Genomic DNA, 15719 nt, shown 5'->3' with positions numbered 1-15719 from the left:
ACCATGTTTATTAAGGTAAGAGAATTAAGTCTAAAGTTCGTCAAAAACCTGTCCGCTTGCATAGAGAGAATATTCTTTCTGACACCAGCAGGCCACCTACAGGCCATTCATATGAACTGTCTCTTCCCTATTAGACTCAATGTACAACTCTCAAGCTGGCCCCTTGATTGTACTGTATGTCTTACTTTAATTGAGTACAATGGACCACAATGGAAACAAGCCCCCTGGGGCTAATTGTGTTATCCTTTAAGCATAACTTTTGACTGTACTTCATGTACTGTTAACTATCTTGTTAATAAAGTATTCAATCAATCAATCAATCAATCAATCAATCAAATTTACAAAAGTATTGGCATCAAAATATACTTAAAGTATCAAAAGTAAAAAATACTATTTGAAAATAGCAGATCTACAAGCTCACAACGCATTGTGAGCTTGTAGATCGGCTATTTTCAAATAGCCTAGGTATAAAATAGGGCTGAAGTACTTAATGTATGCAAAGTAACTAAAGTAAATAATTGGAGTGGAGTAAAAGTACAATATTTGCCTCTGAGATGTAGTGGAGTAGAAATAAAAGTATTGGAAATTGAAAACACTCAAGTAAAGTACAAATATCTCAAAAAATTACTTAAGTAAATGTACTTAGTTACTTTACACCACTGGTACGGTGATGTCATAACGTTCTGACTGTTATAACTGATGTCATTAACAAAGAGCCAATCACACAGACTCGTCTCGTGGGGATTCATGCTCATAAATAATTCATAGCCAATCAGAATGCGAGGGCTGCTGTCCTTGTGTCTGTAACTGTACACGGTTCTCTTCTATCAACCTTAACCAGGTGCATTAAACAAACCACATGAATATTCATAACGCCATTAGTGTCATTTCATCTCATACATGGGCAACTGGCGGCCCGGGGGCCACATGCGGCCCCCACCTTCACTTAATGCGGCCCACAGGTTAATGTCGGAATACTGATGTCTATATTAGTAGCTTAATGATTAGTATTAAAATACTATTGTCTTTTTTTATGTTCAATGTATTCATATTTAAGTTCATAAAGTTAACATAAGTATAACTAAATGCATTTGAAATTAAATTAAAATGTAACTTTTCAGGATTCCAATAACAAAACAAGAAAAATCTACAAGAAAAAAAAATAGCAGATCTACAAGCTCACAATGTATCATAGAGCAACACATTTTGAGCTTATAGATCTGCTATTTTTGCTACGTTTGTGTGACAGAATCAACCTTTTGTGTGACAGAATCAATCCTTACACACTTGAAACAGTGTGTAAGGAGTCCTCCACACTAGTGCTATGTTTCCTAAACAATAACAAGATAATATAAAACTATGATGTTTAGGTATTATCATTGTAAACCTACAGTATGCTGCTGTTCTGCATGCAGCCAACCAGTTGAAAATAAATCACAAATTGAGGATTTAAAGGGATATTTCGCTTTAAAAAAATGTTGGGTATTGGGTAAATGTTGGGTATTGGGTAAATGTTGGGTATTGTCGACTCAGGCTTTTGTGAGCCCTGCAGACAGTTGCTCGATTCAGTATCTAGATATTTAATATTAATTTTATCAGACACGCCCCCTACCTATACAAACCATATAGGAAAATAGCCGATCTACAAGTGATCTACAATCGGCTATTTGAAAATAGCCGATCTACAAGCTCACAACGCGTCGCATCGCGACGCGTTGTGAGCTTGTAGATCTGCTATTTTCAAATAACCTATGCATAAAATAGGGCTAGAGTGGTTAATGTATGTTGTATAATGTCATAATTTATATCTGCAAAGTAACTAACTGAAGTTTTCAAACAATGGCAGTGGAGTAAAGGTACAATATTTGCCTCTGAGATGTAGTGGAGTAGAAGTAAAAGTATTGAGAATTGGAAACACTCCACTCCAACGTCCAGTTCTTGGACAGGTCATGTGTACTGGTGCCATCCTCCAGGCCAGTTAGCTGGTATAATTAATAATTCATGTATTATCATCATGACCACTGGACCGCATCAATAATTCATCTATAAATCAGAACACCTGTTATCACTGGTCCGCTCCACACGGGGGGGGGGCAGCCCTCCTCTTCCCTCTGAGGTGGTAGCTATGACAACAGGGAGGCAGTGTACCGCTTAGATGACCTACTTTCCTGGTAGTTTGATGCATGTGTGTGTGTGTGTGTGTGTGTGTGTGTGGGTGGGTGGGTGTGTATGTGCGTGGGTGCGTGGGTGCGTGTGTGTGTGTGTGTGTGTGTGTGTGTGTGTGTGTGTGTGTGTGTGTGTGTGTGTGTGTGTGTGTGTGTGTGTGGGTGGGAGGGAGGGTGGGTGGGTGGATGGTTGTGGGTGTGTGGGTATGAGGGACAGTAAGACAAACACACGCACACGCACACACACGCACACACACACACACACACACACACACACACACACACACACACACACACACACACACACACACACACACACACACACACACACACACACACACACACACACACACACACACACACACACACACACACACACACACTGCCCTGTCAGAGTGTCAGAAGGAACATGCTCCATTTGGGTTCTCAAAATGGGGTCCGGGGACCCCCAGGGGTCCCTGAGGGGGTTCCAGGGGGTCCCCAGCTAAAGTAGTTAATGTAGCGTCACATTTATTTGAACCGCTTTAACCTTTTATACTTTGGATATTCAAAAATATCAGATCTATAGATCTGATATTTCTATAGATCTGATCTGATATTGAGATTGTAGATCTGATATTTTTCAAACATCTTGAACATTTTTAACACAAATCTTTGCTTCTGGGGGTCCCTGGCACAACATTATGTTCAGATGGGGGTCCGAACATGTATCAATTTGGGGGTCCTTGACATGAAAAAGTTTGAGAACCACTGCATTAGGTGGTCATAACCACAGCACATGCTCCATTAGGCTACGTCAGGGGTCTTCAACAGGGGGTCCGGGACCCCTAGGGGGTCCTCAGAGTTACTACAGGGGGTCCGCCAGATCTTTGTGTGATATGATTTTTTTTTTTACATGAACCACTTGAACCCTATAGCATAATTTTAGCCAAAAATAGCAGATCTACAAGCTCACAACGCCTCGCGCTGCGAGGCGTTGTGAGCTTGTAGATCTGCTATTTTTGGCAAAGAGTGTACTGTAGAGGGAAAAAAGAGCGGCAAAAGTTTATCTGAAACACAATTTGATACAATATAGAGGGGGTCCCTGCTTCATCTCTCTCTCAGCTAAGGGGTTCCTTGGCCTGAAAACGGCCCTGCGAGTCCTTGGAACAGGAATATACGGGTGTTTTGGCGTGGAGCGCCTATAACTGCCGCTAAGTCGTTTCATGGCCTTATAAACTCCGGGCCGGTATTCCCTCAGAGCATCATCACAGGATGTTATAGCATATAGTCAGACAGCGCTTTGCTTTGAAATCTATTAAACCACTGTACTTGTACGAGGCTTCTCACATCAAAGGGACATCCAGTTTCCTTCGGGAGCAAAACCATGATCAAATCGTTGATACATAAGGTCTGAGTGGCTTGTTGTCAGTATCAGTCGAGCGACGAGGGTGTCTATCCCCCCTATACCAGTGGTTTTCAACCTTTTTCATGCCAAGGACCCCTAATTGATTTATACATTTGGCCGCGGACCCCCATCTGAAAATGTTTTGTGCCAGGGACCCCCCAGAAGCAAAAATTTGAGTTAAAAATATTCTCTTTAAAAGATATATATATTCAAAGATAATGCACACTTTTTCGAGATTTTTCAAAAAATAGCAGATCTACTTGTATATCTGCTATTTTTGAATAGCCAAAGCTAAGTGGTTAAAATTATTCTGACACTATGTTAACTAATGTTGCTGGGGACCCCTTGGTGCCCTTTGCTTCTGGGGGTCCCTGGCACAAAACATTTTCAGATGGGGGTACGCGGCCAAATGTATATCAATGCAGGGGTCCTTGGCATGACAAAGGTTGAAAACCACTGATTTACTGTAGACCTGATCCGATTCTAAAAACGCCTTCTAAATCCTGACCTAAGTTTTTTCTGAAAAACGTCAAATATTTATTCAAAAATTACAACAAATGTACGTTGCTATATGCTGTACCCAGCAAGCACAGTCAGGACCCGGACCAATCAGTGACATCTCGATTGGGGCTAGATCAAGTCAAACCAAGACAAGTCAGATCTGGCCCAGAATATCACCTGATTTCAACCAAAATTAATCCTGACCACAAAAACGTCACTTCCAGGACGTCATCTAAACACATTTCTCATCACCCAAACTTGCTGTCCAAATGTCCATATGATGTCCCGGTGATGACGTCCTGTAAATGACGAATGAAGATCATCCCCATATGGGCTGTGATCTGGCCTAGTCCTGAACGTCACCGGGGTGATGACCGGGCGTCATCATGACGTCATTGTGCTTGCTGGGTAGGCCTACATAGCAACAACAACCCCTAAAGGGGTTCCCGTCCTGAAAGGTATAGTTACAAATAGGGGTTCCCGCCCAAAATGGGCTAAGACATGATGATTTCCAAAAATTTATATGGTTAATGTGTGTTGCGTTGCAGATTCACACCGACAACCCTCGATGTCTCCGTCTCAATTATGTCTTCATCTTTGTGGAGTCTGCTTCTCTCCGGCGAGACCCAGACACAAAGCACTCTAATCTAATATTGAGCCGTGTGTCTGTGATAGCCACACACACACACACACACACACACACACGCACACACACATACACACACACACACACACGCGCGCGCACGGAAACGCGCACACACACCCGCAGCACAGCGGTGGATCGCTGCCAACCACCTTTAAATCTGTACCAAGGCAGCAGAGTGTTTCCTGTTAATGGCTGCCAAGCAGACTGGGGGTAAAACTCACCTATTGTGCTTTATTAGTTATTTAAAGGAAAGTAATTACGTCGTGAGTGTCTCCATGAACTCAGTGCACTCACAGCGTCAGAGGCGCGCCGCACGCTCCCTAACGCGCGTGCATACATTAACCACAAAACATACATTAACCACTTTAGCCATGTTTTATACCTCGGCTATTTGAGAATAGTAGATCTGCTATTTTCAAACATTTTAGTACTTTTACTTTTGGTACTTGAAGTGCAATATTTTTGTACTTTTACTTTTTAGTAAATTTTGAATTCCGGACTTTTACTTGTAACGGGCCTAACGGCGTACTTCTACATTGCAGTATTGATACTTTTACTTAAAGTTGTTCTGTGCAAATTTCCAAAAAACGACTTTTAGCAGCCTCTGCTGGTCATTACCGTCACTGCAGGCCGTTCGTTTATCCTCTGTTACCCAGAATTCCATTCGTTTTCACCGGAAGACGGAAGTGTTTAAAAAAGCGTTCTTTTAATTGTTTTATACGATCTGTGGATCGTTTCTCTTAGCCAGTGGAGCTTTAGTTACCGTGAGCTGTGTTTTCTTTTTCTGTTTTTTTTCGTTCTTCAAATCATACAATCTCTTAAAATCAGCGTGAGTTTCCTTTTGTTATTAGCGCGGTAGTTCCTGGCCAAACAGGAAACCGGCGCGGTAGTTCCTGGCCAAACAGGAACCCCGTGGATTTCCGCTTCTATTTCCGGCCAGATTACGTCATTTTCGAGGGAACGTCATGCTCGACGGCGTTCAATAGAAAATATATAAATAAAAGGCTTTCGGGGGTGAAATTCTTGGAGTGGGTGTTGTGAAACATTTTGCCACTCACAAAAGATATACAATTTAACTTTAGTTTTACTGAAAACGTTACCTAGTATTACTTTAAGTAAAACATTTGTGACTGCTACTGGTCTTTTGTGCCGCATGTCGCATACTGACAATCAGGAGAAATTTGAACAAATATATCGATTTTTTTTTTTTTAAATGCCTACATGCGGCATAAACCATTGTACTCAGTCACATTTGAGTACTTTTCTCACCACTGCATACCATGTCCCTAAACTGGGAATCTGGGACATTCAGCGAACATTAGCCAAACGTTCCACAGAAGTAGTCAGTCTATACCAGGTCATAGCGCTGCTTGTTGAAATTGTGACACGTTGTGAGCTTGTAGATCAGCTATCAGAGATTGGTTCTAGAGTTGGGGAAAAAGGGGAAGGGCCCAAGTACAGGGCTCTGTGGTCCCCGACATTTTCTTTTAATACCTAGGGCATAGTTTTAGATCAGGGGTCTTCAACAGGGGGTCCGGGACCCCTAAGGGGTCCTCAGAGTTACTCCAGGGGGTCGGCCAAATCTTTGCGATAGGATTTCTTTTTTTTTTTACATTAAATTAACCACTTGAACCCTAGCATCTCTATTCTGATGAACATTAGCCAAAAATAGCCGATCTACAAGCACACAACGCCTCGCGCTGCGAGGCGGTGTGTGCTTGTAGATCGGCTATTTTTGGCTATGAGGTTTGGTGTGGAGGGGAAAAGAAGCACATCAAGTACCAAGTATTGAAGGTTTAAGTGGTTAAATGTCTGAAATGAACCGAAAGTATTAATTTACACAGCACTGATGATGATTGTCAATGAAGCCACCTATGAAATCTATGAAAAAGTGTCTGCAACACAATTGTATGCAAATGTATGGGGGTCCCTGCTTCGTCTCTCTCTCTCAGCTAAGGGGTCCTGGGGCTGAAAATGTTGAAGACCCCTGTTTTAGATCCTTTGGAAATGAAGGGTATGAGTGCAAATGATTCATATTGGATCATTTATTCGGGTGCAGTATGTTAGTCCGACAGCGCATTCCTCCGACAGCGCAGCGCTCCGACGTTTCCAATACTAAACCCGAACCAAACCCTAACCCTAACCCTAACCGCACGCGGATGCCACATAGTCGGAGAAAAGGTCTGTCGGATTAACGCATGCCTCCCCATTTATTCACCTCCAGACCAGACCGTTCACTTCTGTCCGAAGTGGCAATCCGGTAATTCAAATAATACCTTTTCCCCTTTGCAAATTACAGACTTATTATATTCTTATATGCGTCTGAAAACATTATTCTAGTTACTACAAGCTTGCCACTCCGGACACGAAATGTCTGGAGGCGACCAAATGATCTAAAAGTATGTCCCAGGTAAGCAGTGGCGTGTGAGGACGAGGACAGTGTCGAGAATTCAACCCATCAAATATAGACAAAATAAATGTCAAGCGCAATACAAAGCGGGCCATTCTAATAACGATTCTTGTTGCACTAATTTCCGACGAGTCTAGACTCCAGGCTACAAAAACACAGTCTCTTCCCCCGGTACTGCATGAAGCGGAGAGAGCGGAGGAAAGAGGGAATAGCTTTTGCTTTCCTAGTTGTCTATTTATGTATCAGCATATCATATTTATGTGCTGTAGCGCGTTGGTTCTCAAAGTGGGGTCCGGGGACCCCCAGGGGTCCTTGAGGGAGTTCCAGGGGGTCCCCAGCTAATAGATAGTTAGGAACCAAATTGACCCTTATGGGTCTGTAACTCAGAGAGTGTACAAATGGAACCAAATGGACCCGTTAGGGTCCATTTGGTTCCATTTGTACAATCAGAGTTAAATTAACATTGATTTTACAATATAAATTGGGGTCCCAGAGATATATGCCATTAAATGGGGGTCCATAGGCTAATGCATGTAAAACTGGGGGTCCTTGAAATTAAAATGGTCAAAAATCACTGCCAGAGACATAAACATCTTCTCTTATGGGGGTCCTTGGTATATCTTTTCAAATGGGGGTCCGCGGGCTAATAAGGGTCAATTTGGGGGTCCTTGACATGAAAAAGTTTGAGAACCACTGCTGTAGCGTATGCTACATCTGATGTTAGCTGTATAATATAATTAGTTTCTGCAAATCCTCGCGGTGCATTTGCAAGCTTGATGACGCAAGAACGCATGTCCCCCCCGGTGTCACAAGATCCAACTTAACTTTTGCCGTCAAGTCTGGATATTAAACCTTGTCAGTTATGTTTATATCACCAGTCAGTCAATCAATGCGATTTGAAATGTGAGTTTGCTCGCTGCTCCATGCGCGTTGCGAGTCCCTTTAGGTTAGGTACAGGGGACGGCGGGCCCGGGCGGGCGATTATCCCACAGCGGCACGATTTATAATGTTGTTCAAATATTAAGAAGGAAACTTGGATGGAGTGTTCTTCCTTGCCACGTCGATGCTGCCAATGGTGCATAAAGCGGTATAGGCTAATCTGCTTCAACTTCAATTCATCTCCTAGCCTGTGATCTTAGCTTGTGAGCTTGTAGATCTGCTCATTTCGACCCGTGACCGGCTGTACGGCGAAGTGTAACTTGAGTTAAAGGACTGGGTAGCTGTTCTCACATTAATTGCTTTTCTAGCACGAATATATATCGTCAATGAGCGATGTTTTGGCTGCCGATGGCCGATGGGAATATGTTGGCATATCGCACAACCATGGTCTCCATACCTTGTTCATCTTTCGTTTGGTTGGGCTCCTCACTCTTCTCAGCTGCCGGGCTGACAGCAGCAGGCACGTCGGCTTGTCTGGCCTCCTCCACCTTCTCCTCCTCCTCCTGCTTCACCTCCTCCTGGGCCACAGGGGGCGCTGTGGTGGTGGTGGGAGTCTTGGCCGCCGGGGCCTCCACATCTTTGGGCTTCTCCTCTGCTTTCTCCTCCGCCTTGGGCTCCTCTTTCTGGGGCTCGGAGGCTACCGGCGGAGCTGCCGCTACGGGAGAAAAGTTCAAATAGTGCATTATTATTATTTAGTTACATTTTACAATTACAACTTAGCCGTCCTACAATCCTACACATTGAATGTAGGGAGACAGTGAAGTGTCTCAGTACACTAGGATACCAGGTATCAACATAATAATCTGTACATCGAAACTATAGGGCATAGCAGTGGCGGCCATTTTCTGGTTCCACTTCAAAATAGTCAATGCATTTTTCCCATTGACATTTCCAAAAATATTTATATCAATTCATTTAAGCCTAGAATCAAGCCATCCAGGGTCCTGGTGAATCCTGACCATAAAACATTTTTTCTGTGTTTTTTTATTTATATTATATTTAATTATATGATATACTATATTTAATAAATACCCTTTGTTTTGCCGTTTTCAAAAAGTTTTTTTCACAGAATCAAACGTTGGTCATGATTCACCAGGACCCTGGATGGCTTGATTCTAGGCTTAACACATTGAGTGCCAGGTTTTTTTTAAAACAGGGTACAGTCAGTGCCTGGATTTTTAACCATTGTTGAACCTTTTTCAAGTAGTCACAAAATATTTTCTGTGATCACCGTCCTCACGGTGATCCCCTCATTACACACACAGGGGTCTCGTACAATCGGGGGGGGGGGAAAAACAAAACATTAGGTAATCCGTTCCATAGTTGCAGCCAGTTGATAATAGTCAAAAATAGTCAAAAATACATGGTAAAAAAACAAAAGTACACAGGAGCCGAGATACAGGCTTTTGAAGTAATAAGTTAACCAGGAAGTGGATTGGAGTCTAAATCTTCGAAAAATGATATCTCCTGGTGCTGTGCTTTTTTTTTTTTTTTTTTAAACGGTCATAACCGTTTTTGGCACTCAATGTGTTGTTAAATGAATTGATATAAATATTTTTGGAAATGTCAATGGGAAAAATGTATTGACTATTTTGGAGTGGAACCAGAAAATGGCCGCCACTGCTATGCCCTATAGGATACCAGGTGATCAATGAACCTAGCATCTTTCTATAGAACATCTACATTAGTATATTATATAAATCACTTTTTTTCTATGGATTAAGTCACCCCATGGAGACTTGAATTCATGGATATATATATATTTTTTTTTTTTGCCGCATTCCTAAGCCAATCATTTTATGACCAGCGGACCGGTAGGCAGTGGTTCCGGTTGGAGACACAAAGGAGAGTCTTTGTGTCTCCGACCGGAACCAGAGGAATGCGACACAAAAAAAAAAATGTTTCCATGAATTCAAATTTCCATGAGGTGACTAATCGATTGAAAAAAAGTCATTTTTTGGGTGAACTATCCCTTTAACATTGAGGTCAGGAAAAACCTAAGTAACTAAAGCATTGACTGCATGGTCGTCATTTCTAGGCGGCAAAACAGAGACAATAAAAATGAAAACTAAAGACGATGCTAAACTGTAATAAGTAACAACCTTGTACGGGAGACGTGGCTGCAGCAGCCGGGGAGTTGCCGGGTTTCTCCACCAGGGGGCTTTTGGCCTGCTGGCTCGACTCCTCCGCCTCCTTCTTCTTGCTCTCCTCCTCGGCAGGCTTCTCCTCCTCCTTGGCTGCAGGTGGTGCCTCGTCCTTCTTCTTCTCCTCCTGCTGTGCCTCGTCTTCCTTCTTCTCCTCCTCCTCTCCTCCCTGCGTGTAGTGATGGGACAGTTCATTTCGGTGAACAAATGATTCTCGTTCAGTTCACGGCAAAGACTCGTTCAAATGATTCGTTCACGTTCTCATTCAGTTCCGCCTCAGGTCCCGGCGGAGCGTATGCGATGCGCTACGCTACGCTAACTGCATGAAACTGTGTGCATCTGATCCCACTGACTACACTGACATGACTGCACAGAAACACAGCACTGTCATTCACCATCTAATTGCACCATCTTCTTTGTAATATAATGTGTAGAAGTAAGATATTTAAATGAATAATAAATATAAATAAAAAATAAATAAATAAAGTGTTTTTTACTTTACTTGAGTATTTTCAATTATCAGTATTTTTACTTCTACTCAACTACATCTCAGAGGCAAATATTGTACTTTTACTCCACTACAATTATTTGAAAACTTTAGTTACTTGTTACGTTACATTACATTACATTATAAAACATACATTTACCACTTGACCGTGACCTGACAATCATTAGTTGTCTGTATTTCTTTCATAGTTAAATGTCGTGCTATCTGGTCACCACCGGTCTTTTGTACAGGAACAATGAATACAACACTAACAACACAACAGCAGTGCTTCATTTCAATCCACAAAATTTGCAATGCATGTCCGCCTGTCTGTCGCGGGAAGCACGCTGACGCTCCCGTCCTCCTGTGTGTGTGTGTGTGTGTGTGTGTGTGTGTGTGTGTGTGTGTGTGTGTGTGTGTGTGTTTGCGACCCTGCGGATCGGGGGGCCGGGCATGAACGAACCCGTGAACGCAACAGTTTCGAGTCATGAACGTATTCGTTCACGCTCACGGCAAAGAACTAGTTCTTATGAGCCGATCGATCACGACCGACACATCACTACCTGCGTGGCCTCCTCCTCCTCCTGCTCCTCGTTGTTCACGGCGGGGCTGTCTCCTCCCTCCTTCTCCTCCTCCTCCTCCTCTCCGTCTTTCATCTTTTTCCGGGTTATGTGTCCGCGGAAGCTGGCCTGTATTTTGGTGGCGGCCTTGTGGGCCTTGTTGTCCTCGGGTTTGCTGGGGGTCGTTGTTCCATCCTGCTCGATCTTCTGGTCGGCCTCCTCGTTCTTCTCCACCTGCATGGAGGCCCAGAGGAGAGACGGGTGAGGAAAAGCACGGTATCATCCGCAAACAAACGCTAGAAACCAAGCTGCACCGGAAACCAAGCGTGGAAACGTTGTAACGAGATGCACTTCACTCTATCAATGTTTCCCTCTACAGCAGGGGTCTTCAACAGGGGGTCCGGGACCCCTAGGGGGTCCTCAGAGCTACTACAGGGGGTCCGCCAAATCTTTGAGTGATAGGATTTTTTTATTTTACCTTAACCACTTGAACCCTGGCATCCATTTTCTGAGGAGAACTTTAGTCAAAAATAGCAGATCTACAAGCTCACAACGCCTCGCGCTGCGAGGCGTTGTGGGCTTGTAGATCGTCTATTTATGGCAAAAGGGGCATAGGTGTGGAGGTAAAAAAAGAGCAGACCACGTAAACAAAAAAATGTTGAATCTGAAACACAATTTTATACGATATAGAGGGCGTCCCTGCTTCATCTCTCTCTCCGCTAGGGGGTCCTTGGCCTGAAAACGTTGAAGACCCCTGCTCTACAGTAACACTATTTGGTATCCTCTACTACCGTAGAGGATACCAAATAGTGCTACAAAGATGAGCAGAATTGGGATACCAAATAATCCTCGTCTTTGTAGCACTATTTGGTAACCCAGTACTTTAGTAGTGGGATAACAAATAGTTGTTGTTTTTATAGCACTATGTGTATCCCTCTATGGTAGCAAGGGGATACCAAATAGTGCTGGTTTTGTCACACTATTTTGTACCCCTCTATTGTAGTAGAGGGATACCAAATAGTGCTATAAAGATGAGCACTATTGGGATACCAAATAGTCCTAGTCTTTGTGGCACTATTTGGTATCGCAGTACTTTAGTAGTGCATGGGATATCAAATAGCTGTTGTTTTTATAGCACTATTTGTATCCCTCTATGGTAGCAAAGGGATACCAAATAGTGCTGGTTTTGTAGCACTATTGTGTATCCCTCTATTGTAGTAGAGGGATACCAAATAGTGCTATAACGACAAGTACTATTTGGTAACCCAGTAGTGCTCATATTTGCTTCTCTTTTTCATTTTGATGTTTGATATCCCTCTATGGTCGCAAAGCATGCTAAATAGTACCCGCCTTGAGGCTCTCATGGGCAGATGTTCTCCTAGCAGGATTGTATCTTCACACACAATCAGAACATATACAGGTTCTACAACATGTAATGAGTTGAAAGTCACAGAAAACACAGAGGGTCTCTAGGGTCATAACCCTTAAGAAGGGCTAGCGTGGTTAATGGCATGTAGAGAGAAGGTTAAAGGATGACACTGAGAAGGGTTAAAACCAACCTTCAACCTGGCATCTCCCTATTTTAGCCATTATAGAAAAAAAGAAAAAAAAACGTTTCAAAAACAAAATAAACGTTTTCGGAAAATGCACAAAAAAAAGGCCAAAACAAGAATATAGCCGATCTACAAGCTCTAGAATGTTTTGTGAGTTGGTAGATCAGCTATTTTTGGCTATTCATGGTAGGACTAGGCGGTTTAAGGGTTAAGGATCAGTTTGGGTTCGGAGTGTGATATTTATTGCATTGGTTCTCAAAGTGGGGCCCGGGGACCCCCAGGAGTCCTTGGGGGTGGGGGGAGGCGGTTCCAGGGGGTGCCCAGCAAAATGTGCTAATACAGCGTCACAATAACTTTAACCACTTTAACCTTTTATACTTTGCCTATTCAAAAATAGCAGATCTACAAGCACATAGCGCGGCACCGAGTGCCGCACTATGTGCTTGTAGATCTGCTATTTTTTTTTTAAATTGTGATTTTTTTTTGCAAACCTTTGAATATATATATTTTTTTTTAAAGTCTTGAATCTTTGCTTTTGGGGGGGGTCTCTGGAACAACATATTTTGAGATACACATATCATTTTAGGGGTCCTTGGCATGGAAAGAAGTTTGAGAACCACTGATATTTATTGGATGGGGAGTCGGTTGAGGAAAAAGCACAGGAACACGGGGGGATGGGGGATGGGGGGGGGGGGGGGGGGGGTCAGATGTAGATTTAAATACCGGTCCAAATATTACCTTCTGTACCAGGATCCAAAGCCGTCCATCAAATAGGGGCTTGTGCTATGAGGCATATTAATCTAATGAAAAGAAATCAAATCAAATTAACAAATGAACGATGGGGCACTGAAAAAAAGCGGCAAACAAAATCAATCAAGTGAACATTCAGAAAAGAAACAAGCAAATCAAAGCCTTGTACAAGTGTGTATCTTTAAATAATGTGCATGTCAAATAAACATGAACAAGCAATATGAAAGGTGGTGCAAGTGATATTTTTGGATTAAACTAAATGTTTTTTTTGTGAGGAAGTTATCACTCTATAGTAAACTCTGTGAGTGTTTGTTCAGTTACAGTGTTAAAGGGATATTTCACTTTCAAAACAAAATTGGGTTATTGTATCGTCTACTCAGGCTTTTGTGAGCAGTATTTAGATATTTGATATTCATTTTTATCAGACACGCCCCCTTCCTATACAAACCCATTGTAACTTCAAACTCCATTTTAACCATGTTAGATTCATCAGAAACACCCGTCCTTGGTTCCGGTGACTGATGTTGTCCTTCTACTACGTGAGGAGACCGTGTTTTTTCAATTACTTTTTACATTTATTATAAAAAATAAAAAAACATGGACGGGTGTTTTTGATGAATCTACATGTTTGGAGTTATAATGGGTTTGTATAGGAAGGGGGCGTGTCTAATAAAATGAATATCAAATATTTAAATACTGAATAAAGAAACTGTCCGGGGGGCTCACAGAAGACTGAGTAGAAGATAAAAAATACCCAATATTTTTTTAAAGTGAAATATCCCTTTAAATAGCTCTATATTCTGACAGTAAAAAATACATTTTCAGGTGGGTTGTCAATTTCATCGAATCAGGAGAGAGAACGCATGTATCAGCTGCATGAGTTCTCTCTCCTGATTGGATAAAGTTGGTATCCTGACCTGACAAAGAGCTGGAGAGACCGGGAGACACTTGTTAATGAACAAACACTCTATAGCAATGATCACTATCACATTATATATTTTTTAGGGCTGGGACTCGATTAAAAAAAAAAATCTAATTAATTAGAGGCTTTGTAATTAATTAATCTAAATGAATCGCATGTTTAATCGCATATCAATATTTGACCTGAGAAGCAATTTCTTTTCAGTTAAAACAGATTTTGGTATATGAGTGAATCAATGAGTGAATACATAAGTTTAAGCAACAAAAAATAGTTCTGCACACAACCATGTTTTTATCCACGCTTCCATCAGAGAGTTTTTTAAATCTAAATGTCCCATCCACTGGGCCAAGCAAAGCAGTCTGATCGGCTTCTTGTCCCATTGCGTGCACTGGGGTGTGTTGGCTGTTGGTTGGTGCACTGGTATGATCGGTACACCTGAAACTCGTCCAGTGAGAAGGTTCTGTGGTGCATAAACTAAGCGCGATTAAAATGCGATTATTATTTTTTTTCGCGCTAATTTTCTGTAATTAATTAATCTAAATTAATCAGTTAAAGTCCCAGCCCTAATATCTTTTTACAGAAACATCATTTACACCACCTTTAAATAAACATAACAAATGTGAAGCAAGCATTTCTAAAGAGCATGTAAAGCAGTGCAGCATCAAAGAAGACAAAATGATAAAAAGGTGTTGAATCAAACGGTATGGAGAGAAGAAGGGTGTGGCACTGTTCTATCATCAGCCTGGTGACTCATCCTGAGCAGACGCACTCTGCTCTGATGTTCTGATCAATGGTGGAAAAAGTACTCCCATTTTTTACTTAAGTAAAAGTATCAACACCGCAATGTAGAAATACCCTGTTACAAGGAAAAGTCCCGAATTCTAAATTGACTTGAGTAAAAGTACAAAAGTATTGGTATCAAAATGTACTTGAAGTGCCAAAAGTAAAAGTACTAAAATGTTTGAAAATAGCGGATCTACAAGCTCACAACGGGTCGCGATGCGACGCGTTGTGCGCTTGTAGTACGATTGTCTTATGTATAGTTTAGGGCAGTGGTTTTCAACCTTTTTCGCATCAAGGACCCCCAAATTGACAAATATTAGCCATGGGACCCCCATTTGAAAAGATATGCCAGGGACTCAACCATTTTGATTTCTTGGGGGTCCCAATCTACACCGTATCACCATCATCAGTGTTCATTTAACTCTGAGAGTGTACAAATGGAACCAAATGGACCCGCTAGGGTCCATTTGGT

At 42.1% G+C, this 15719-nt stretch overlaps 1 protein-coding gene across 1 annotated transcript in view; it reads right to left on the bottom strand.

Annotated features, from left to right (window-relative positions):
* Nucleotides 1-13653, bottom strand: part of gap43 (growth associated protein 43) — a 16087-nt gene extending 2434 nt beyond the window's left edge. The window contains exons 1-4 of the mRNA XM_084065202.1: nucleotides 13531-13653; nucleotides 11243-11473; nucleotides 10151-10361; nucleotides 8446-8703 (exon numbers count right to left, since the gene is read on the bottom strand). Of these exons, the coding sequence (XP_083921328.1) occupies nucleotides 8446-8703; nucleotides 10151-10361; nucleotides 11243-11335 (562 nt within the window). The 5' untranslated portion in view covers nucleotides 11336-11473; nucleotides 13531-13653. The remainder of the gene's footprint in view (nucleotides 1-8445; nucleotides 8704-10150; nucleotides 10362-11242; nucleotides 11474-13530) is intronic.
* Nucleotides 13654-15719: the final 2066 nt, after the last annotated feature.

This window comes from Gymnoscopelus microlampas (assembly GCF_963454915.1).
Source record: "Gymnoscopelus microlampas genome assembly, chromosome: 8".
In the NCBI taxonomy this organism is placed as follows: domain Eukaryota; kingdom Metazoa; phylum Chordata; class Actinopteri; order Myctophiformes; family Myctophidae; genus Gymnoscopelus; species Gymnoscopelus microlampas.
Note: the sequence above shows the minus strand (reverse complement) of the source record. Positions and strands in the feature narration are given on the sequence as shown.